Source organism: Bactrocera neohumeralis, chromosome 4 (assembly GCF_024586455.1).
Source record: "Bactrocera neohumeralis isolate Rockhampton chromosome 4, APGP_CSIRO_Bneo_wtdbg2-racon-allhic-juicebox.fasta_v2, whole genome shotgun sequence".
In the NCBI taxonomy this organism is placed as follows: domain Eukaryota; kingdom Metazoa; phylum Arthropoda; class Insecta; order Diptera; family Tephritidae; genus Bactrocera; species Bactrocera neohumeralis.
The window spans coordinates 83,921,284-83,946,108 of record NC_065921.1 but is presented as its reverse complement, the minus strand read 5'-3'; the positions used below and the strand labels follow the sequence as shown (position 1 = coordinate 83,946,108).

At 34.3% G+C, this 24,825-nt stretch overlaps 1 protein-coding gene across 3 annotated transcripts; it reads left to right on the top strand.

The window, feature by feature from the left end:
• On the top strand, positions 1 to 23,648 carry LOC126755166 (uncharacterized). Of its 3 annotated transcripts, none has more exons than XM_050467548.1 (11): positions 1 to 455; positions 12,844 to 13,358; positions 15,020 to 16,378; positions 16,445 to 16,949; positions 18,146 to 18,882; positions 18,950 to 19,324; positions 19,399 to 19,514; positions 19,574 to 19,850; positions 19,907 to 20,055; positions 20,180 to 20,331; positions 22,130 to 23,648. In XM_050467548.1, exons 2-11 carry the CDS (start codon positions 12,909 to 12,911, stop codon positions 22,369 to 22,371), a joined length of 4,362 nt encoding a protein of 1,453 aa, XP_050323505.1. In that variant the 5' UTR covers positions 1 to 455; positions 12,844 to 12,908; the 3' UTR covers positions 22,372 to 23,648. The 3 variants fall into 3 exon arrangements, with proteins under 3 accessions (XP_050323505.1, XP_050323506.1, XP_050323507.1); XM_050467549.1 differs by having other exon boundaries at positions 1 to 459; XM_050467550.1 differs by lacking the exon at positions 1 to 455 and adding an exon at positions 535 to 574.
• The last annotated feature ends 1,177 nt before the right edge of the window (positions 23,649 to 24,825 follow it).

Here is a 24,825-nt window from a genome sequence, read left to right as displayed (position 1 = left end):
TCAGTTGTTTGCTTTTCGCCTTCGTTTCGTTCGCTTGAATTCGCTCGCCAGTGCGCGTCCGTATGTTATTATCGCAATTTACTTACATTTTAATATCATAATTGAACACGACAAAAAAAGCGGAATATATTAAAAATACGTGGTTTTAATGGTTTACTGTGGGTGAAGTTGCTGTTAAAGGTCGCAATCGGAAGTATAACTTCTTTGCCCCTCCCTATAAATGCGAACGCGTGTATGCATGTGCGAAAAATCAGGTTACGGGACTTCCTCCGCTTCCACTGAATTTGCGTTGCGTTGAATTTTTGTTGCTATATTTGTTTTATTGACGTTTATGTGCTCGTGCGATCGCTAAAAGTGCATTTACATATATTTTTTCAATCGTGGAGAAAGTGATAACGTCAGTGTAAAACCGAAAACATAAAGAAAATTCTGCTGAAATCCGCTTTAGCCATACAGTAAGTGAGTGTAAAAATATAACAGACAATCCATACTTAATTTTCGAATACAAGTTGGCACATTATAAAAATTTCTTGGAAAGTATGCCGAAAAAGCGCGCACATTAATTAAAAAATAAGTGAGCGACTTGCCTGATATATTGCTGAATATTTGTGAATATCGAAAAAGCAACAATTGGTTGCGTGTTTAATTGTGACAATGCATAAAGCAACGAAATGCAGATTTTAAGTTTTTTGCAATATGTATATAAATACATGAATACATGAATTGTTATATTACTATCATAATTATGTCACTGATAATGAAACTGGAGAGTGAGGTTTTTAAGTTCAGCGCTTATTTGTTGTTGTTTCGGATAAATTCCTGTACTCATGCATAGATTCTAAGCGAAGATTCAAAATTTTGAGTTAAGGCACTTACTGCATATGAATTATTCATAATAAAGTCGTTTCAATAGCATTATAATAATGCTTGGTGCTGCAAGAAAAGCAATTAAGAAACACACAAATTAGCAACGCCATTAATCGCCAACATTGTGGGTAAAGTTTACCCAGCTGCCATCAGATTTCATCTCGCTTGCAACGTCATCAATAGTGGGTTGTATACCCACTGTTTTCAATACGTTTTCAAACCAGCAATCTTCAAAGAGCCATCTGTAAATTGCATGATCAACGGTTTTTAGAGGTCTCTTTGTTTTTAGTGGCTATTATTTTGATTTTTTTGCTTTCCAGAGATCACTGAACGCTTCATTGCCTGTGTTTCCTTTGTTAATAACGTAGACAGTCAGTGCGCTGGCTATATTGTTGGTAGCCTAATGATTTGCGCAAGGTAAATGCATAAAAGCCTTTCTCTTTTGCGTGAAATTTCCCTTTAAGCGACAATAAAATAAACTTTAAATATAGCAGTGCGCTACAAAAATGTGTGCTTTCATATAAACGTGCATTATTTTCATTATTTTTTTGTAAGACTTGATTTTTGCCGCACGTGGAAAGCAGCAGAGTTTGAATTCGTTATAAAGTCGCGCAAATTCGTAAACCGGTATAACAGTGTTAATGATGTGCCAGATACGAAGCAGTGCCAAAGCATCAACAACTACTTGTTGCTTCACCGCTGCCAAGTTTGGTTATTTTTTGATGTTGGTGCTTGTTTGGCTTTGTTGTGTAATTTTTAATTAATTTTCACGGTTTTGTTGATAAATGTGTGAAATTTAGAAAGGGCCATTTTTCTTTCGGGTTTTAGTTTTAAGTGATTTAAGCTTGATTAAATTTATTATTTGAAGATTAAAAAAAACATATATTTACCGTATATTATGAGTTCCAACCGCGAGATTGTTGACTCATTTAACCCCTTCAACCATTATATCGAGTATAAAGTATGAATATTATTAACGCTGTTGGCATTTTTACAATTTTATTTATTTTTTTTATTTTTTGGAAAATAATACATATACTACTCACACGGTGTGAAAATATGTATGTATATTCAATTTCATATAATAAATTGTAATTATTTTTTTAAATTTTTATTTTTAACAAATTTAGTTAATAAATATATTGTTTTCTTATATTTTTTCTAAAGAAATGGATTTTTAATTCCATTGGGGGAATATTTTCTGGAAAAAAATATTTCTACATGCTAAGTCACTCTTAAAACTACTACTGTTAGTGTATAGTATTTATGATTTCTTGGAAGCAGCTCTTCACAATTTATTTTCATACCAAGTCTTCATTATTAATCAAATAAATGTTTACACATTGATCATACATACACACAGATATCCACTTTCATTTTTTCCATTAACTAACAGCATAAACCCAGACGACTGCATTCGTTGTTTGCTGACTTAAGCCCCAACATTCGAGTTCGTTATCGTGCAGCAAGTGAAAATAATTGCAGTCAAAGCAAAATTCACTTTTCCAAAGTTTCTAAAATTTATTTATCTTAGTTTTTTTTTCATTTTTGCTTTACTACAATTACCGTTACTGCGCTCGACTGCCTTTTTTTATGACGCACGGCTTCGTGTTGCACGTAAATAAATGCCCCTGCTGCTTTACGGCAATAATTTTTTAAAGGCAACACAAGGCTTCAGGTTGCATGTAAACAAATGCTGCATTGCATTTTAATGGGCGAATATTCATAATTATTTATTTTCTGAAATATACTTACATATGTACATATATTGTATTTTGAGTTTATTTCTCTAAGTGGTCTGCGTGAAATTTTTTTTGTAGTTGTCTGGTTAGTGAAAACTGAAAGTTCTTTAATGCATGGTAATAGAGAGCACAAATTGAGAATTAAATTTTTTTGAATTATTTTTTAAAAAAATGAATCTAAATACAATATTTAACTTACTTCTTTTCTAATCAATTAATCTTTATAAAAATTCTGATTTGTCTCTTAGATGTTCTTATTTGTCTGCTTTGTCCTTTTGTGACTTGGCTTCATTCGCTCATTCGTTTCAAATTGTGCTGATTGACGTGTCTTTACCATATTGTGGTTATAATAGATTTAAGTCACTTGATTAGATATAAATTGAAATTGATCATACTTCATTTGATTTGATTGGATTTCATCACAAAGAGATATCACATCACAGTCTATATGTCTGTATTTTTGTATTCTACGATTAATCTTAGCAGGAAATATGATTTAAAATCGTTAAATATGAGGAATAATAAGTGATATACTAAAATATATACATATGTATGTATGTATCATAATAATATTCACTGTAAAAATTTAAAATATTGAATTCAGCATTTGGCTTAATAGAATTCACATTCGCATAATAGTATACGATTTTTCTATCGACTTGTAATCGTTTATGTGCTTTTCATCTTCACATTTCGCTTTTGATCGATTGCATTTGGTTACGCTTCAGTTATTTATTTCATAAGCAAAATCAATTATAGCACAATATTCAATTTGTTGATGCTGCCAACAAAACTAGGTGCTTTATAAATACATACATATAGTATATTACATCCATACATATGTACATACAACTATGTGTAATAAAAGAATTGCTCTCATTTGCTCACCAGCCAATGAAACCTACTTACGATTTCTAATTGCCACTGGAACAAATGCGATCATTGTTGATTATTTTTGCGCCAGTTTGTTTTGTTTTCCCGTTTTCAAATTTCATTATTTTTCACCACTAACTAATTACTGCTTCGACAGTAATTGTTCTCTGGCTTTCATTCTTATTACGATCGCCGTTAATCGTGAGCAAAAGCCAGTAAGTGCCGACTGTGTAAACATAATACGTTTTGTTGTTGTTGTTTGACCCAGAAACTCTGGAATTTCATAGTCCGCACGAGTTCGTTCGGTTGATTGACTGATTTCCAACGACTGACTCACTAACGACAAATATAATTTGACTCATAACACGAGTCGTTAGTGTGTATTACCTTACTGATTTCTTGATTGGGTGGGCAGCTGGTTGATTTATGCATGAAAGCTTCATGTATTTATTGTTATTGTTTCCATGCGTATTTATTTTGGACTTTCAAATTTTATCAATTGACTTTTAATCTAGACTACATTCTTTGCTAATCTATGTACATAATGTACATATGTATGCAAATGAGTACATATAACGGGGTTTTCAATAGGGACGCTACAAAGGTAAACCTATAGGGACAACAAACGACACCATATTTTTCCCGCTCTTTTGACATTTCTTTTCAGTTAGGTTTGCCATTTCATCATGGAAAGATATACGATCCAACTACGAGTTGAAATTATTAAAATTTACTACCGAAATTCAGAGCGGTACCTTTAATTTATGGTCGTCATAATCGTCCTGTCAGATCAACAATTGATCGACTAGTGGAAAAATTTGAATCCACAGGCACAGTACAAAATATTCCCGTGCCAGTGAGACAAAGAAGTGCCCGTAGTGTTGAGAATATTGCTGCCGCTAGCGCATCAATTGAGAAAGACCCAAATCAGTCTCCCACAAGTCGTTCTTAAGCGTTGGGCATCTCTGTGACGTCGTTGTGCGAATTTTGCGAAAAAGATCTTAGTCTACATTCTTACAAGATCAAATTTACGCAAGAACTGAAGCCGCTTGACCACCAGAATTGTCGTATGTTCATGAATTGGACTGAACAACAACTTGAAAATGATCCGGAATTTCATCGAAAAATCATCTGCAGCGATGAGGCTCATTTCTGGCTAAATGGCTTCGTCAAGAAGTAAAATATACGCTATTGGTCAGGCTGCAATCCACACGTACTCCATGAGTTTTCTGCCCGAATTGAACGATATAGACTTGGACAATATGTGGTGCCATCAAGACAGCGCCACAAGCCACACAGCGAGTGTCATTTACTAAAATTATCTAAGGCTCATAAGGCTTATAAAAAATATCAAGTTTTTATTGTGTCGGCGACTGCTCAAATGCTTGTTATAATATTAAAAATATCACAAATGTGCGCATGGATTGTCGATCACTTTGGATTGATCGCAAATCAGAGCTAGGAAATGAAATGAGAATACAAATTAGTGACCCCCATTTGGAGCACGCGCTTGCCATAGATATGCGATTTTACACATTTTTCACACACATATACAGAAATCACGCTCACGTATTATAAAAGATAAATGCATGAATTATAAATAATGTAAACAAAATGAGAAAGGCGAAAGGCAAAGGCAATTTCAAAACGCAAATTGCATTCGGTTTGCGGTGTGTCTTTGTTGCCGCCATATTTATACGTGGAAATATTTCTTTGCATTTTCTCTTTTTTTTTTTGCTTTTGGCTTTAGTGTGAATATTGTGCAATTCACTCATTATTCGTTTGTATGCATTTTCACAATTTTGTTGTTGGTAAAATTCATGTTTCTTTGAATGCAATTAGCTTATGCTTTGCCAGCAGTTAATTGGATTTTATCTGCTGGGCTATGCACCTAAGGTTAAAAATAGACAATTATTTTGAGAAAACCTTCGACTATAAAAATTAAAAAAATAAAAATAATAATGAATGAAAAGACTGGAGTTGAACTAACATTCACTTTAATCAAATGGAAGTTAGTATTCTGACTTTTTGTCAAGGCAACAGACGCTTATTAACCGTTTAATACCAGGAAATTGTAGACTAACAAATTGTCCGCAATTCGCAGCACCTTTTGAGAAAGTAAACAAATAATTGAGCATCAAAACCGTTTGTAAACATTAGAAAAATACATACATACTATATACGTATGCTTGTGTATTTGCCCCACATACTTTTTCAATGATACAATGAAGCACATATCTGCTAAAAAATATATCTCTTGACCTTGAAAATAACGCGTTGCAAAAAATATGTAGGTATGTGTGTATGTATGTATATGTAGAGCAAAGAAAACAAACAACAACAAAAAAGTGAAAATGCAAAAGCGGCATTAATTAAAGCATGAGTTCATTCGCTGCATGAATAGAACAGCAAGGCAGACCTCAAAACTAAATATTTTCTCCTACCACTCTCAAGCATGGAAGTCGAAAGTATTCTTTTATTGAAAATAAACAAACTTTGAAGCATATATGCAATTAGAGAATGAAAAAATATACATACATATATTAATAAAATGTAATATACTTATATTAATAAAAGTGAATGGCATGCACTTATTATGTACACTCAAGATCAAATTTGACCCGGACAGACTTCATATAAACTGCGCGCGCAAACCGAAGCAACAATTTTTTTCTAGATTGGTACAACCTTTTTTTAAGTTCTTGTGAAGTTTGGTTTCCATAAGTCAATAAGTGCGTGTTTGGCTACTTTTTGTTTACGACGCCAAAAGTTTGGTGTTTTTTAAAATGACAAAAAAAAATAAAAACAATCAGTTTACTTAAATGTTTTTTGTTTCCAATGGAATCATTAACCTCTGTTAATAACATAAAAGTTAAACAAACAGTTCCTGAAAATCATCGTTTTAGCATCAGAGAGATAGCAGAGAATCCCAACATCTCTTATGGTTAGTTTTAACACATTTTGGTTAAAGTTTTGTGTATAAAGCGTGTCAATGCTAGTCTCAAAAGCCCTGAATCCTTTACAAAAGCGACGTCGAGTAGATGTCGAAAAAAGAGATGCTTGACAACCTAGCTGGTTCAACATACATATGTACATACATCAAAAGCAACTTTACTGGTATGACTACGAATCTGGCGAATAATACTACAAATATGAGCCCAAACCGAAAAATCCAAAACTCGCTGAAGACACTGCAGGCCTTCCCAGCTGAAGTTTATAACAATGTTATGGAAATTTGGAGTTAGCGTTGGCATGTGTGTATTGGTTAAGGAGCCTGTTTTGTAGATTAGTTTAGATTTTTTACTAAAACGCGTGACAATGTTGTTTTATTTTTGTCCATCCGAGTCAAATTTGATCGTTATGGCATAAACTAAAATAATCGAAGTAACAGATCAATTAAAAAGCCGGACTTGACACATAGATGGCGCTAATAGAATTACATCCCTATGATTTTTAGTCAGCCCTTATCTTCAAAAGGCGTGTGTAGAAATATGACAGCTGTTGGATCAGTAGTTTATGAATTATATTGAGTGAAGCAACTTTGTTATTGTGAAAAATTGGATAAAAAGGTATTTCGCGTGTTGATCAAATATTGCTTTCTGAAATGGAAAAATACAGTTGAAGCAAAAACTTGGCTTGATGAATAGTTTCCGAACACTGTCTCAGGAATCAAGGATTGGTATGCTAAGTTAGACGTGATGTATTTGGGTATGCGCATGGAATAATTTTTATTGACTACATTGAAACAGCCATTATTATAAAGCCTTATTAGACGGTTTGAAAGACGAAATCGTAGAAAAACGGCCACATTTGTAGAAAAAGAAAGTGCTGTTTCACCAAGAAAATGCACCGTGAGACAAGTCAGTGAAAACGATGGCAGAAATTCATGAATTGGGCTTCGAATTGCTGCCGCATTCACTATATTCTCCACATTCGGACCCCAGCGACTATTTTCTGTTCTCAAATCTCAAAAGAACGCTCGCTGGGAAGAAATTTTCGTCGAATGAAGAGGTGAGGATGGAGTCATGTGTAGAAGTTCACGCAAGTGCGGAAAGTTCTCTTATCGCCATTCACTTGGAGTGACCAGAAACGATTCTTTTACATATGGCTCAAGCAGCTCACGACTTCCGGTCTTTGACGAAGTATTCTCTGGGTAGCCTACGAACAGCCGTTTGGAGGCGAGCTAAAGTGAGAAGGCGAAACATCGCCTCCACAGCGTTCTGCGCTGGGTTTGGGACCCGCCACGTAAAAAACGGTACCAATGAAAGCTAAAGAAGAAGAGGTGTTCGCCGAAACTGAGGCCTATTTTGAAACAAGTTGTAGGATCGCTATGCTCAGTGTATCACCCTTAAAGGAACTATGTTGAATAAAAAAAAAGGAATTTTACCAAAAAAAATGTGGTTTACTATACCAGGCCGGGGACTTTCCTATTGACCTGTTAGCCGAACTTTCTAATATTTTAATTTATAGAAAAGTGTCGTATTTTCAATGAAAATCTGCGCCACATGTTTCAGCAGCTTCCGTGACCTTTCGCATGCAGAGCATTTTTTTAAAAGCTCCGATAACATTCACTTTGTAAGGGTGTGTTATCCAAAACTTGTTATCTGCCAGCGGCGATCTTGTGCATATACAATGTACTATCTTCATCCGCTTTGCCATTTATTTCCTCTCAACTGCATGCATTTTATTTGCATATATTTTCTTCTGTACGCCTTATTTGCGTTTGCTTCACTTCATTTTGCCCGATTCTCAAATAAGCGTGTATTTTTATGTGTGTATAAGGGTATATATAGCGTACTTTTGCTTTGTACGATCATGCTGCCACGATCATTGTGCCAATTTTTCGCTCTTCTGTTTTTCAAATTTTCCCTCCCATCTGTCTTTGCATTGTCATTCGGCCGCTTATTGCTTGCTACCGTTTGCGAATTTCGTGGGTTTCTATGTATGTATGTATGTACGTGTGTACGTGTGTATGTATGTGTGCAGGTACTTAAGCAATCGGATTTTATGGCAAACGCTTTTGCAAATTATTTGCAATCTCCTACATTCCATTTGCATTGGCGCATATTTACCAACCATATAAAGCGATAGCAGCGACAGCAAAAAAGAAAATAATAATTATAAATAAAAATAACAAAACAAAAATATTGCACTACCTTCATTTAATCGGGCACGTAACGCCTTCATGCGACTATCTTGTCGATTGTGCAAAGCAGAAAACGTGGAGTGGAGGAGGGGCGCGCAAGGTGCTGCGAATATTCACGCGTTCGGCACGATTTGCGTAAGCGCGACAAGTGCGGTTCATGGCTCTATAACACATCAGCTAATTATTTTATATTTACACCGTGCATAATTCCAACTTACACTTGTGCGGCCCAGCGCTCGTCGGCGTTTTTGGTCTCATTAACGTCACCTTAGCCACGTCATGCATTAGCGGTTTATTTGAAAAATTGAAATATAAATAAAAAAACGCATTAACGCACTTTCCATTGTGAGAATGACATGACTAAGCGCTGCGACTAAATAAGGGCCAAGCCCATTGCGCATATGTACTTACGCCCTGTTTCAGCAGCGTCAATAATTGGGCGGTGGCACTGCTGTTGTGGTTTTTGCTCATTTCACAAGAAATTTAATTATGAGTTTTGTTCTTTATACTATTTTTTCAGGCGCTGTCAGCGCAAAATTTCCTTTCCTATATGTATTCTCATCCTTCCAAACAGCCTTAGATTGCGAAAGTACCGCCTCTTGGCGCCAATTCCGTTACCGTAAATCCAGCTGTCGTGTGAATTGCTCATATCTTATCCGTATTGCTCCTGACCAGCGGTTGTTATGCCACTTTTCCGCCTTCAAATTCAAATCAATTTTATAATATTTTGTTTCTGTTTTTTTCTCTCATCCCTTTTCTTCGCATATTTGTAGCCATTAAGTGGCATTACTCGTTTTGCGAATTTGGCTATTTCTAATCGTCAAGGCTGTTGAAAAGTGACGTATGCTCGTACTATTATGGACATTTGTGCCTATGTATGTATGTACATATGTATATACTATTCACACACACACACACACTTATCAATGTGTAAACACTTTTTATAATCAATACCGCTTATCTCATGTGATTGGTGTAGGATTCACCTTACTCTTCACTCTATCTGGTATTCAATTATAATATATTTATATGAGCATAGTATAACTGTTTTCTTTGATTATATGCTTTTTACAATCTTTAATCACCTTTTAATCTAAACATTGCAACTGTATAATGCATTTCCGGACATTTAGACGGACATTGTTAAGCAGATAAAATTCATTCCAGCTTTGTGCATCCATATGTACGTTTGTATGTCTTTTTGTTTTGTAAGTAATTTTTTATTATTTATAAAGTGTGATTCCTTGCGAGGTTCCCAACTTTTTTAAAGAAAAAACACTTAAACTTCAAATTGCATGAGGAATGTTTATTATCATCCGAAAGAACATTCTTTCGTATTTATTTTTTGAAGATTATCTCTTTCAAATGTTGGCCGCAGCTACGTCTCAGATGGTCCATCCGTTGAGTCCAATTTTCGATGACTCGTTCGATTATTTCGACTGGTAACTGGCGAATGACATACTACAAACTCCTGAATCGAAGCGGCATTGTCCGCATAGACTTATACATATCTCCACAGGAAAAAGTCTAACGGTGTGATATAACACGATCTTGATGGCCAATCGATCGGCCCAAAACGTGAAATTTTCTGCTCACCGATGTGTTGTCTTAATAAGTCCATTGATTGATGCGATGTGTGGGAACTGGCGCCGTCTTGTTGAAACTAAATGTCGCCGAGCTCATGACCTTCAATTTCAGGCATCAAATAGTCGGTGATCATGACGCGATAACGGTCGCCACTGACGGTTACTTTCTCACCGGTATCATTTTTGAATTTCTCAAGGTTGCCCTTCGTGTCAAATGCGGATATTTTGCTTGTTTACATACCCATTGAGCCAAAAATAGGCCTCATCGCGGAACAGAATTTGACTCGAAAACTTCGGGTCTTCTTGGAACTTTTCAAGTGCCGATGGAGCGAAACGATGTGGCTTGGGAAGATCGAGCGGCCTCAACTCTTGCAAAAGCTGTATTTTGTAGGCTTTCAATTTAAGATCTTGACGTAAAATGCGTCTGCGAACGGCGCCGAATCGACTCTCCACGGTTACTGCTATATTTTCTTCACTGCCTGCTAGACGTAGTCTATTCGGTCGAGTATTATCCAATAATGAATGATGGGGTTCAATATGGGTGATTATGTGCACCATAAGTTGAGCGAAGCATTCTTTACAGACTGTGAATTTTCGTAATAAAGTTTAACGATAATTTACTTTCATAATCGTCGATTCATTTTGAAAAGTTTTGGATTTCTTGATCCGTAGCCGATCTCTAGCAAGACCTCCGAAAAACGGGATCTAGCCGTGAACCAGATTTTTCTGCTTAAAATTAATCGAATTCAAAAACCAAAAAAAAAAAAAATATTGTAGATGAATACATAATCGCGGCATCCCAAGAAAACTCGTTTTATGCGAAAAAATTACACTTCAGAGAGTGACTTGAAAAGTCAAAATTATTTTCAAAAACTTTATTCCTCCAATACAATAAAAAGTTTAAAAAATATGCTCACCTCCTAAACTATTTGCTTCTTATATTCGGAGATTATTATCACACATTCCATAAGGGTTTTATGACCTAGTATACCATATTGGAGCTTTTTATATACAACAACGGACCGGCGTTCTAAGTTGTCCAAGTGAAATCCCACTTAGGATCACCTCACGCATTCGATATACATATATGAAAATAATAATATCGATTTTATGACATTCACAAGTAATTATACCGACTTATGTAGGTCTAACTAACTATTAGTCTAATCTGCTTCAATTAAATTCCATTTTTCAATATTTTTTATGTAAAAAACACGTCGATATACTTTTTGTTTAATGAGGCGAGTTTGGAGTCATAATTCTACTATTTACCTTACCTACCTTATAGATACCCGAGCATGGCGTCCGTTTTTGTAGAATAGTCCCAAGACATCTTTCTCCTCTACATTTCCAAAAATAACTTGGAAATACCATAATTGCGTTTGCATGTGTATTGATTTTTAATTTAAAAGGTTAAAATAAGAAAATCGATACATACGCGTGGAGACAACCAAACCGTTACTAATTACATCGATTATTTGAGCATTGCATTTTTTTCTTTAAATTTATGACTGCAAACTAATCGAAATTGTCCGATTGTTAAAAGATAACACTTCTTGCATATACATATTATTGGATTGCAATGTGTCAGGTGGAACACAGCTTTTCCACATTGGTGGGGGTTCGAGGTCGACCTAAAGCCTCTGCTGTGCAGTGGGTCCGGCACACGGCCGCAGTGCGATTCCACACAGAACTGAATTTTCAATTTTGCCTTTAGATTTAAACCGCAACCACCACGAATCTCCCTAAAGGCCAAACCTAATAAGCAGATTGAAGCGAACACCAAGGGCTTACTGCTCTCTTTGGTACCAGATTGAAGTCTCCGGTCAGACCGTGTAGTTTTTGCTACTACCAGTTGAGCACCCATCAAACTGGTGACATTTGTCGCTTGAACTTAAAATTTCTTTTTATTGGTAGGAATCTCATTCAAAGTCTATAATATCAATGCAAACTGAGTATTATAGCACTAAGGATCACTTGGATCATGGAGTCGCCAAACCGAACTCTGATGGCTCCTTCTCTGTCCACATACCAGCGAGGAAGTTGTGAATAAGAAGAAACCATTGGTGGAGAGGGGTTGTGAGCTTCTTTACAGATGGGTTAAAGCTTGTGGGGAAGGTTTATGGCGGAGTTTACTGTCAGGAGCTCTCTATCAACTCCAACTTCAGACTTCCTCACTATTTCAGTGTTTTTCAAGCAGAGGTTGTTGCCATTGAGGTAGCGGTAATTTTACTGCTCCGGAGTGCAACTTTCCAAACACAACACACTAATGATGCCGCAGCCACCGTATTCCCCAGATCTGGCCCCCTGTGACTTTTTCTTGTTCCCTAAACTGAAGAGGCCCATGAAAGGACGACGGTACGCTTCTCTTGGCGAGATAAAGACGGCATCGAAGGAGGAGCTGAAGAATATTAAAAAAATGATCTTTTGAAGTGCTTCGAAGATTGGAAAAACCGTTGGCACAAGTGTATAATATCTCATGGGGATTACTTTGAAGGGGACAAAATAGATATTCATGAATAAATAAATAATTTTTGAAAAAAACACAAAATTCGCGATATTTTTTGAACACACCTTAAAAGCATGCTTTCGCATTCATTAAGAAAATATTATTTTTTATTCTTTTCAGCATATCTCGGCAGCGTCCACCAGCGATTTTGAACTTATTGTGACTGAAAAACAAGAAACTCCAATATGTCCGCAGCAGTCGCGTCGGCACCGACAACAGCAACAACGACAACAGCAACCAAATCTGTAAACAAGGCAACAACGTCAAAAACCAATAATAATAACAACAACAATAATAATAATAATACAATTAAAACAACAACAAAAGTTGCAAGTTCTAGCGGCGATACGACGAGCAAAGCAAACAAAAACGTTGCAGCAAACAAAAGCAACACAACAAACGCCAACAATGATGACAACAATAACAATGGCAAGCAACAACGCCTAAAATACATAGCGAATGTAGTGCGCGCCTTAGTGACATCACGCAAACCGCCGTGCAAACTACGCGAGGTACTCAACGAGTATCCAGAAATCGAAGGTGAACCATTGAATTTTCGCAAACTTGGCTATACATCAGCTAAAGATCTGCTGAAGGCGACAGGCGAATTTAGTTTTATGCAATATGGTGAAGAGGTGAGTGCGAGAAAACATAAAGTGCATAAATATACATACATACATATATGAGTGCGTATTCGGGTGTGGAAAACTTTTTTATTTGACAAGTTATCTTCACGAAATTTGACACGAATTGTTCTGCAAGGCAGTGGCACAATCTCCGAAGAAATTGTTCAGATCGGACTAGTTTAACGTATAGCTGTTATACAAATTGACTGAAAAAATGAAGTCCTTGTATGGAAAACTTTTTTATTTTACAAGTTATCTTCACGAAAATTGCCTAGAACAATTCTTCAAGGAAGTGGCACAAACTCCGAGGAAATTGTTCAGATCGATCTATTATAGCATATAGCTGTCATACAAACTGAACGCTCAAACTCAAATTCTTGTATGGAAAACTTGTGTATTTAGCAAGATAGCTTTACGAAATTTGACAAGGACTATTCTCCAAGGTAGTAGCACATTCTCCGAAGAAATTGTTCAGATCGGACTACTATAGCATATAGTTGCCATACAAATTGACTGATAAAAATGAAGTCCTTATATGGAAAACCTTTTTATATGACAAGTTATCTTCACGAAATTTGACACGAACTGTTCTCTAAGGAAGTGGCACATTCTCCGAAGAAATTGTTCAGATAGGACTACTATAGCATATAGTTGCCATACAAATTGACTGATAAAAATGAAGTCCTTGTATGGAAAACTTTTTTATTTTACAAGTTATCTTCACGAAATTTGACACGAACTGTTCTCTAAGAAAGTGGTACAAACTCCGAAGAAATTGTTCAGATCGAACCACTATAGCATATAGCTGTCATACAAACTGAAGGCTCAAACACAAGTTCTTGTATGTAAACTTTTTTATTTGTGATTTGTATTATAGCTTCGGTGCAGCCGAAATTAGTTTTTAGTTTTTATTTTTAATTTTTATTGCTTACCATTTAACTATGCACATGCTTTATCACCCTGTATTATGTGCATTGTTCTCATTCAAGTAGCCGAAATTTAGGACTCATTTGTCTCATTCACTTTTTTTGTATCGTGCTTGTCTGAATTTGGCCTCACACTTTGTGACAGTGCATGTCGAAGACGTAGCCAGTGTGTCTGCGTCGGTTTCTTCGAAAGTTTTCTAAAAATATACAGTTCTAGTGCAACGAACTTTAACCCCCAAAAAATACAGCAAACTTGTGAGTTTTTGCTTTTTAAATTGAAAATTGAAGGGCTTACAGGTCTAAAGCGGAACTATCATAAAAATATACAATTCACAGCCCATCTGCAAAACTATATGCTGCGCTTTCGATAAACAAAAGTGTTGAAAAGTGAGGCTAGAATAAAAAATATCACATGCAAATCAAAGCATCTGCGTGTGTGCATCAATACATGTGTATATACAAGTTTGTAAAGTTCAAAATCGTTGTAAATTATTCATTGAATTGAATCAAGAGCGCGTTATTACTTAACTTGTAGCAAATGTAGCGCTCTTTGCTCACCAGCATCTACTCTGGCGCTGCTCTCGATCACTTTCGATGATCACATTTGCGCAGCGCTCTGAGTAGTATCTCTGAGTTTCCACAAAAATAGTTTCACCTCACCCTTATATGTTCACTTATTCTAATTGCACACATGCTTATTTGTATCTGACGTGCTCACTTATGCTCTCTCCCTCATTGCCGCAGACATACATAGATGCCGTGCCTAGCCAGAAGTCGGCGCACATCTCGTCTATGGTGAGACAGCAAAAGTCTAGCAAATCGACACGCATCACAGCCGCACCACAAGTGAGACAACCGAAACGCTCCGATCAGAGTTGGAACAAGAGCAGCTATTCGTCAAACGTCTTCCAGCGTTTGCCGGCGACGGGTCAGCATCAGCAGCAGCAACAACAGCAGCGTTGGCGTAGTAATGTGAACACCAACGCAGCAGGGGCTGGTGATCGCAACAACAACAATAGTCAACAGCAAAACAATAACAATCGCACAAGCAGTGCGAGTGGGCAGCAACAACAACAACATAAAGATAAATCGCAACAACAAAAACCAACACAGCCACAAGCAAAGACACAGACGCAACAGCAAAAGGCAACAAAACCACCACAACAACAACAACAAGCACAGAAATCTCAACAGCAACAAGCGCCTTTGCAGCGTCAAAAGTCGCTCGGCGCAACGACGACGAGTAAGAGCGCAGGCGTTGGCGAGAAGAAAGATCTACGCGAAATGTTGAACGCAAAGGCCGCGCAACAGCAGCAATCGAATGGTGGTGGTGGTGGTGGGGCCGCCAACAATGGCAACAAGGCGGCTGGCGAGACTGATTTACGCGAACGTTTGAATGCCAAGCGCCAACAACAGCAACAACAGCAACAGCAGCAACAACAACAAAAACAGCAGCCAGCTGCTGAACAGCAAAAATCAACGCCGCGTCCCATTCTAGGGCAGAACAACAATTCGGCAATCGCAATTGCTTCGACATTGATATTGGCGCAGCGTGAGCAAAAAATGCAGGAGCAGCATCAGCAACAGCGCGCCCAGCTGTTGGCCGCGCAACACTTACGACAGCAGCAGCAGCAGCAGCAACAACAACAACAACAGCAGCTGATACAGCAAAATCTGCTGCAGCAACAACAATTGCAGAAGCAGGCACAGCAACAGCTGCAGGCTCAACAACAGCTGCAAGCGCAACAACAGCAAACGCAGACGCGTCAAGTAATGGCTGCCGGCGTTGCCAAACCGGGCGTTGGCATCGGTTCGGTGCAGGATCGCTTACGTATACGCATCAGTAATAATAATAATCAGAACGGTAACGGTTTTGGCGCGTCCACAAATGGCAGCAGCACACCTGAAACGTCACCGGCGCTATCCTCCACAGGTTCTGACAAACTGGTGACGGCGACGAACTCATTTGTCGCCTCGGCGGCTATGCAGCAGCTGCAGCTGCAACAGCAGCCACAATTCCATAAACAGCGCTACATCGTCAAACAGCAGCAGATGCAACAACAACAACAACAGCAGCAGCAGTTTGGCGAGGCCAACGGTCAGGTAAGTGTCAGCACACGCTTAAATACAATTACAACGTGGTCACGCTCACGCTCACTCTCTTTTCAGCACGTCATACCGCCACGCGTTTTCCAATTCAACCCCAAACTCGACCCGATCACATCGCTAACGCAATACTGTGTGGTGCGTCGTTATGCGCCGCCAGCATTCAGCGCTATACGCTCGAAATTTACACGTCTCTATCAGTGTCGTGTCAATGTGAATGGCACCATCTTCTCCACATACCCCAACGAATATTTACACGAGCATGTCGCTCAAATCTCATGCGCCCAAAAGGCTATTGAACAATTGAAGCTGCAAGAGTCGCGACGTCCGTTACCCCTATTCTCGGATGGCGATACCGATCTTATTGACAAACTCTACAATGAATTGCAACAACATCCACATGGTATATTCGCCAAAAACATACCGGAGATATTCGAGGAAGCGTACAAACAGTCATTGCCGGAACACTGGTGGACGTTGGTGCAGACGTCACCGAAATTCACCACCGAATCGGCGACCAATAATGCTGTGATTGTCTTTGCCAACGAGGAGGCGGATAAGGAAAAGGGTAAGAAATTAAGTGCATAGCAACTGTTTCGATACCAGAAAATATGGCTACATTTAAAAGAAAAAGTCGAGTTTGTGATTTCACTCACTTGACAGCTGTGTTCAAACTTGGCACTGTGCTAAATTGTTTGTAAAATTGTTATTTCGCGATTTGCCACGAAATTTGTAATATCTAGAAGGAAACGTCGGATACCCTATAAAGTATTTATGTAAGGAGAGTTGATTTAGCCAAACCGTCCGTATACATTCTAACTATACTCTCAGTATTTGAGTTATCGATCTGAAATATTGCACATGTCATTTTACCACCTAAGGTGGTGCTGTTCTATTATCGGATTCGATATCGGACCACTATATCACATAGCAGCCATACAAACTCAACGTTCGGAATCAAGTGCTTGTATGGAAAACTTTTTCATTTTGCGAGCTATCTTCACGAAATTCGGCATGCATTATTGTCTAAAGCAACGCTACAATCTACACATATATTGCTTAGATCGGAGCACTATAGCATATACCTGACATACAAACTGGCCGTTTAAAATGTAGTCTTTGTAGGAAAAACTTTTTTATTTAACGAGATTTTTACATGAAATTTGGCAAGGAGTATTGTTTGTGGCAATGTTACAATCTCCGAACAATTTGTTCAGATCGGATCACTATAGCATATAGCTGTCATACAAACTGAACGTTCGGAATCAAGTGCTTGTATGGAAAACTTTTCCATTTTACAAGCTATCTTCACGAAATTCGGCATGTATTAATATCTAAGGTAACGCTACAATCTCCGCATATATTGCTTAGATCGGATCATTATAGCATATATCTGCCATACAAACTGACCGTTTAAAATTAAATCTTTGTATGAAAAACTTTTGTATTTTATAAGAAATCTTCACGAAATTCTGCATGTATTATTGTCTAAAGCAACGCTACAATCTACGCATATATTGCTTAGATCGGATCACTATAGCATATAACTGCCATTTAAACTAACCGATCAAAATCGAGAGAAATGTCTTTTATACCCAATTATATTATTACAAATGTAGCTGTGTAGGGTATTATAGCTGCGGTGCAGCCGAAGTTACCGGTTTTCCTTTTTATCGTTCTTTTTTCGTATTTTTTTCGATTTTTTTTCTCACCACTAACCTAATTAAACACTTATTTACATATTTTTGTTATCTACTTATGTAGCTGGCAGCAGCGGTGCGATCATACAAATGGATGGCATTGCTCTACCGTGGAAACAAAAATATTGGCAGTTGTACATCACATATTGCGCCTCAACAATTGATGTGTGGGCACGCCTCTTCGGCAAGGAGTACAGCGAACGCTTTGATAGCGTTATGAGCGAAATCGATACGCATATGTCAACGCAAAAGACGCGTCCATTATCGCTGGCATGCAAAAATATCTATTTGGTGTGCATCAATGACTGCTGGCATCGTGTGCGCGTCGAAGAGCTGGACAAACCGAATGCAACGGCGCGTTGCTTCTTCATCGACTACGGCGATAGTGATTGGGTGGCTGTGAGTGAATTATATATATGTGAGGCACAATTCTTGCGTTTGCCCGCGCAAGCTGTGCCCTTGTCGCTGTTCGGTTTGGAGGATTTCGCTGGCAATCCGAATGCGCGACGGCACTTGGATGCGATGCTGTCAAGCAAATCAGTAGTGAGTGAGATTTTGACAAAGGAGAGCGACTTCTACAATACGGAATCGAGCGCTTGTGGTAAAATACAAGTGGTATTGTATGATACCTCAACCGAAGAGGATGTGAATCTGAATCCATTGCTGTTGAGCAAGATTTGTGATGATACACCGCCGCCGGAAATAAAACACAAAGGCGCCACCAATGTGCTGGTCTCACATATAAGCGATGAGGGTGATCTATATTTGCAGATACTCAACACTGACTTCAAATATGTACAGGTGTGTATTTAAGCAAACAGTTAACCGCTATCGTGTGCATATGCTTACATATTTGATTTGTTTTCAGAAACTAATTCAACAACTCATCGAATCGAAATTCAAACGCGATCAACACAAGATCACTGCTACCGATCTGAAACGTTCCAATCTCTTCTTAATATGTGACGACAGCAATGACGGCGAGACACAGTGGTATCGTGGCGCACTCGCCGACATGCCGAGCTATCGCGTCGAGGATGAAGAATTCGATATATTATATGTTGACTATGGCATAACACGTCGCACGCACATTTCGAACATTTTCCGTTTGGAGTCGCTGAGTACAGCGTTGAGCAAATTCCCAAGACAAGCGATACGCGCACGTCTGCACAACATACCGCCAATCAACAAGAGCATTGTTGGGCGCATGCGCGCATTACTGCCAGCCAATTGCGCCGCTTTTGTGAGTATAATTTCATTTTGCGATTTTTTCCCAAATTCCTTCGCACAAATTAAGTTGATTTTTGCATCATTTAGGTGAAAATGAATAAACCCGGCAAATTGCCATATGTCACCATCTATCGTCGTCATGAAAGCTCTGATATGCTGTGCAATATAAACGAGGATATACGCATGGAAGCCGAATTGGAATGGTGCGTATGCTAAAATGTTTTGCAAAAACTATTTAATACATTTTTCTGTTACATTTCAGTTCTACGGCTTCGAATGGCGAGGACGACGATGCGCCCATCAATGGCAAACACTTTGGTCTGGCTAAAAATGGCAGTGCTGGTAGCTTAAATTCGCCAACGACACAACAAACATTTGTGGAAATGACGCGTGGTCTAACACTCACTTCTTCAGTGCCAAATTCACCACAAAAAGTGGCTGAGCTGCCAAAACTACAAAATTACACTGCTATTCCAAGTGATCCAAATGATTTTCTGGAAGTGCGTGTCACTATGTCAGCGAATCCTTCCAATTTTACGGTGCGTTCGGTGGCTCAGAATTAGTGAAAAAATATTAATTTTTCAACTTGCTTTAGATTCAACCCTACAAAGACTATCCCCGCCTTCGTGATCTCATGAAGGAGCTGCAGGAGTACTGTGAAAATAATGATGAATTCATACCGGCTGATATGGTGGAAATAGGACAGGCCTATGCGGCCAAAAATCCGGATGGTTTCTATCATCGGTAAGCAACCATATTTCAGTTAGCGCGCAATTTGAAACAAATCACTGAAATTTTTCGAAAAAAAAATATATTTTGATGTGTGAGTTTGTCTTTAATACATTATTCTCTTTCCTTTACAATACAGTGTTGTTGTAGTGAATACCTATAATGGTGATATGATACACGTTTGTTTCTGTGATTTCGGTGATATCGCAATTTTGCGCAGCGACCAATTGAAAATATTACCGGCGAAGTACCGTCAATTACCGAAAATGTCGATACAAGCTAAATTGCATGGTGAGTTGGACATTTTTTAATTTTTACTAAATTGTTTTTAAATATTTTTTATTAACATTTCATTTTAAATATTTTTTTAACAATAATATAGTTTAATAATTTTTCTTTTCTTTTTATAATTATTTTTTTTAAATATTTTTTAAAATGTTTTTTGTTAACATTTCATTTTAAATATTTTTCACTTTTTTTTATTGAAACAATAATACTTTAATATTAAACATTTTTATTTAATTTTTTTTGTAATAATTATCGTTTTTATTATTATTTTTTCAATAATTAATTTTTAATAATTTCTTTCACAGCAATTAATTTTCAATGAGTTTTTTTTATATATTAATTCTAAATTTTCAATATTTTTTTTATATTATTTTAAAATATTTTTTTGGAACAATTAATCTTAATTATTTTTTTCAACAATTAATCCTTAATAATTTTTTTCAACTTTTTGTGTTTTTAGTTTTTCTTATAATAATATTCTATATTTTTTTTTATAATAATATTTTAATTTTTTTGTTGAACTTTTTGTTTTTTTTTAATAATTGTACTTTTTTAATTTTTTTTCCACAATTAATCTTCAATAATTTTTTTTTAATAATAACACTTTAAAATTTTTTTTAAATTTGAAATTTTTTTATATCTTTTTACAACAAAACATTTTTTTTCATATTTTTTAATTGTTTTTAATTTTTTTAATAATAATACTTTAATATTTTTTTAAATTTTGTTATATTTTTTTACAATAAAATATGCATAGTTTTTAAATTTTTTTATAATAATTCTTTAATTTTTTTTATTTTTTTATGTTTTCTAATAATTATACTTTTTTAATATTTTTCAACAATTAATCTTTAATAATTTTTTTAATAATAACACTTTTGTATTTTTTTAACTTTTTTTATAATAACACTTTAATATTTTTTTAATTTTTTTTATTTATATACTTCTTTTTAATTTTTTTCCCAACAATTAATATTCAATAAGTTTTTTTTTAATATTAATCCTTAATATTTAATAATTTTTAACAATTAATCTTCAATAATTTTTTCCAACAATTTTTTTAATATGTTTTTAAATTTTTATATATTTTTCAATAATTATAGCGTTTTTAATTTGTTTTCCAATTATTATTTTTTATTAATTTAATCTTTTTGAAATAATAATATGTTTTATTAAATTTTTTTTTCTTTATTTTATTTTTTTAATTATTAGTCTTTTTTTTAAGTATTTTTTAATATTTGTTATTTAATTTTTTTTTTTGTAATAGGTTTTTTTGAAATATTTTTTTAAATAATTTGTTTGTAATATTTTTAATAACTTTTTGTTTTAAATAACTTCTATTTTTTTAAATAATTTCTTTTTCTTTAAATATTTTTTTTTTAATTTTTTTAAATACTTCTTTTTAATAATTTTTTTTTACAAATTTTCTTCAATATTTTTTAATATTTTATTTTTTTAATACTTTTTTATTTTTTTTTAATATTTTGTTTTTTTAATACTTTTTTATTTTTTTTTATATTTTTATATTTTTATTTTTTTTATATTTTTATTTTTTTTAGTTTTTGTTTTATATTTTTAAAAAATTTTTTATAATGTTTTGTTTTTAATATTTTTTTTATTATTTTTTTTATTATTTTTTATTATTATTTTTTTTTTATTTTTTTTTTTATTATTTTTTTTTTATTTTTTTATTATTTTTTTTTTATTTTTAGTATTTTTTTATTAATATTTATTTTTAATTATTTTTTTAAATTATTTTTTTTTTTTAAATAATTTCTATTAAACCTGTTTTTTATCATAGGCATAACGGCCACGCATGGCGACTGGAGTCTGGAAGATTGTCTACGCTTCCGTCAGCTAACAGTCGGCCAAAAGTTCGTAGCATCCATAAAACGTATTACATATGATAAGTTGGGCGCACCTGACACACCAATACTCGACTTGGAATTGATTGATGTGACCACAGATGAAGACGTCTATATACATGAAATTTTGTTGCAGGAGCAACGTGCTATTGCCAACGACAAAGCAGCGTCTAACTAAACATGTCACTGGACACTCAAATCAACTCAAGAGAAAAACGAAAAGAGAGAGTTCATATTTCTTAAATATAACGTAGTTTTTAGTGTAGGTTAGTGCAGAGTTTCTTTTCTTTTGAAGGCAAGCGTTGAAGCAATTTATTTAGGCTTTTTGTACTATCATAAATGTTTGAAACATTTTCTCCAAATTATCTTATTATGCAAAAATTACGTTAATTTGTTACTAAAACGAAGTAGTGGCAGTCGTTAAAATGAAGGCAGGATACGTGATTAGTGGAAAAAATATTATTGGCGTTGCTAATAATTCAAACTAACGTATAATCATATGCATGATGCGCTTCGTTTCATGTGTCTTTATTTTTTGACCATTTTCCATTGCGTTGCAGCATTTCTTTTTCTTCTTTTAATCGTTAAATTTGATCACTTGAACTCATTTGAAAAAGCATCAAATTCACGTTTATATTCATTAGAGCGCAAGAATCACATTCCGTGCATTATTTTTCACTCACGATTCTCACAACGCGTTGACATTTTCGCAAAGCTTAGCGTTTTAGTCGTTTGCACTTCTCAAGCATTGTATGAAAGTTACTAACAGAATTATATATTTTGTTATTTTATAAATTGAATTGATATTATTACTAAACGACAGGTTAACTCTTCGGCATATATGCGTGATTTTTGTAAGCATATGAAGATGGATCACTTGGTAAAAATACTTATTATATAACATTATTATTTTCCTTTTTATTTTAAATGTTTAAAACGAAATGTAGTTATATAAGTTATTTATGCTATTTTGTGTAATATTCGTATTACTGCAAGTTGAAAAATGAAATGGTTAAAATGTGTAAAAAACGAGTAATTTATAAAAAAGTTTTTAACATTTTAGAAATGAGAGCGTAGTTGGCGCAAAAAAAAAGAGTTGTTTATACCAACTTCCCTTCCCCTACTATTGCCAAAATAATACTATGAAATTGCGATTTAGTAAATACTGTTAATTGATTTTTTATTGTTTCAAGCAGACGAAACAGAAAATTTATGACAAAAGCTACGATTTAGCTATAAACAGAGATAAGCAAATCTTGAACGAAAAATAAGCAAAACTTGATGTTGAAAAAAAATACGAAAAGCTAATAAAGTGAAATGGAAGTACCATTGAAAAAAAATCATAATTCCTAAAAATGTAAAAAAAAACATGAAATAACTTTATGCAAAAAGAAATATCCAAATAATTATACCATATATTAATTAGACTGTTAATTTCTCGTTGACAGCGGCGAAGTTGAACAAAATGTTTTATTTTTTATTATATTTTTTTCTTAAATGTTTATAATTTTTTTTTTAATTTTCGTTAAATATTTTTCATATTATTTTTTACATTTTTTTTTTTGATATTTTGTATATAAAAAATTTTGTTTAATTTTTAATATATTTTTTTTAATTATTAAAAATAATTTTTTTACTTTTAATATTTTTCTTATTTTTAGTTTTTTTTTTAATTTTTAAGTTTTTTTTTATTTTTTTTTATTTTTTTTATTAACTTTTTTTTTTTTGATAATTTTTTTTTATTCAAAAAGAAATATCCAAATAATTATACCATATATTAATTAGACTGTTAATTTCTCGTTGACAGCGGCGAAGTTGAACAAAATGTTTAGTTTTTATTATATTTTTTTCCAAATTTTTTTATTATAATTTTTTTTTTATTTAATATTATTGAATTTTCTATAATATTTTATTTTATATAAATTTTTGTTTAATTTTTAATATTTTTTTTATTTTTGTTTAGTATTTTGTAATTTTTTTATTTTACATTTTTATTCTGAAATAAATATCCAAATAATTATTATTTCTCGTTGACAACAGCGAAATTTAACAAAATATTTTATTTTTTATAACAATGTTTTTTATTAATTTTTTTTTAATAATTTTTTCTATGTAATTTTTTTTTATATTTTGTATTATATACATTTTCTTTCATATTTTTTATTTAGTATTCTATAATTTGTTATTATATTTTATATATTTTTTATTACCGTTTATTTTTTTTTTTAATTTTAGTTTTTAACTTTTTTATATTTTCTCATATATTTTGCTCGTCTATTATTTTATTCATTTTCTTTTATTTTTTTTTTATAATGTTTTTTTATACTTTTTATATTTCTTAAAATATTTTTCTTTATTTTTATTTGTATTACTTTTTTAAATTTTTTAACCTTTTTATTTGTCTTACTTTTTTTCTATTTTTTTTTTTTTTTTTGTATTTTTTTGTATTACTGTTTTTTGTTTTTTCTTTTACTTTTTTGTTTATCCTTTTTTTTTTTATTTCGCAGAAATGAATATTATGTTACAAAAATAAGATTGCACTGCAGTTATGCACACCTTCAAGCGCTATTATATTTAAACTTTCTGTTCAACTTCGCTCTCTCAATGCAAAACAAATATTTAAATATGCAAA

Bases quoted from the DNA above. Each gene is read 5' to 3' on its own strand.
- LOC126755166 (XM_050467548.1), top strand. From the start codon at position 12,909: ATGTCCGCAGCAGTCGCGTCGGCACCGACAACAGCAACAACGACAACA. The intron at 18,883-18,949 runs GTGTGTATTTAA...ATTTGTTTTCAG, and splicing joins CTGACTTCAAATATGTACAG to AAACTAATTCAACAACTCAT. The intron at 19,325-19,398 runs GTGAGTATAATT...TGCATCATTTAG, and splicing joins CAGCCAATTGCGCCGCTTTT to GTGAAAATGAATAAACCCGG.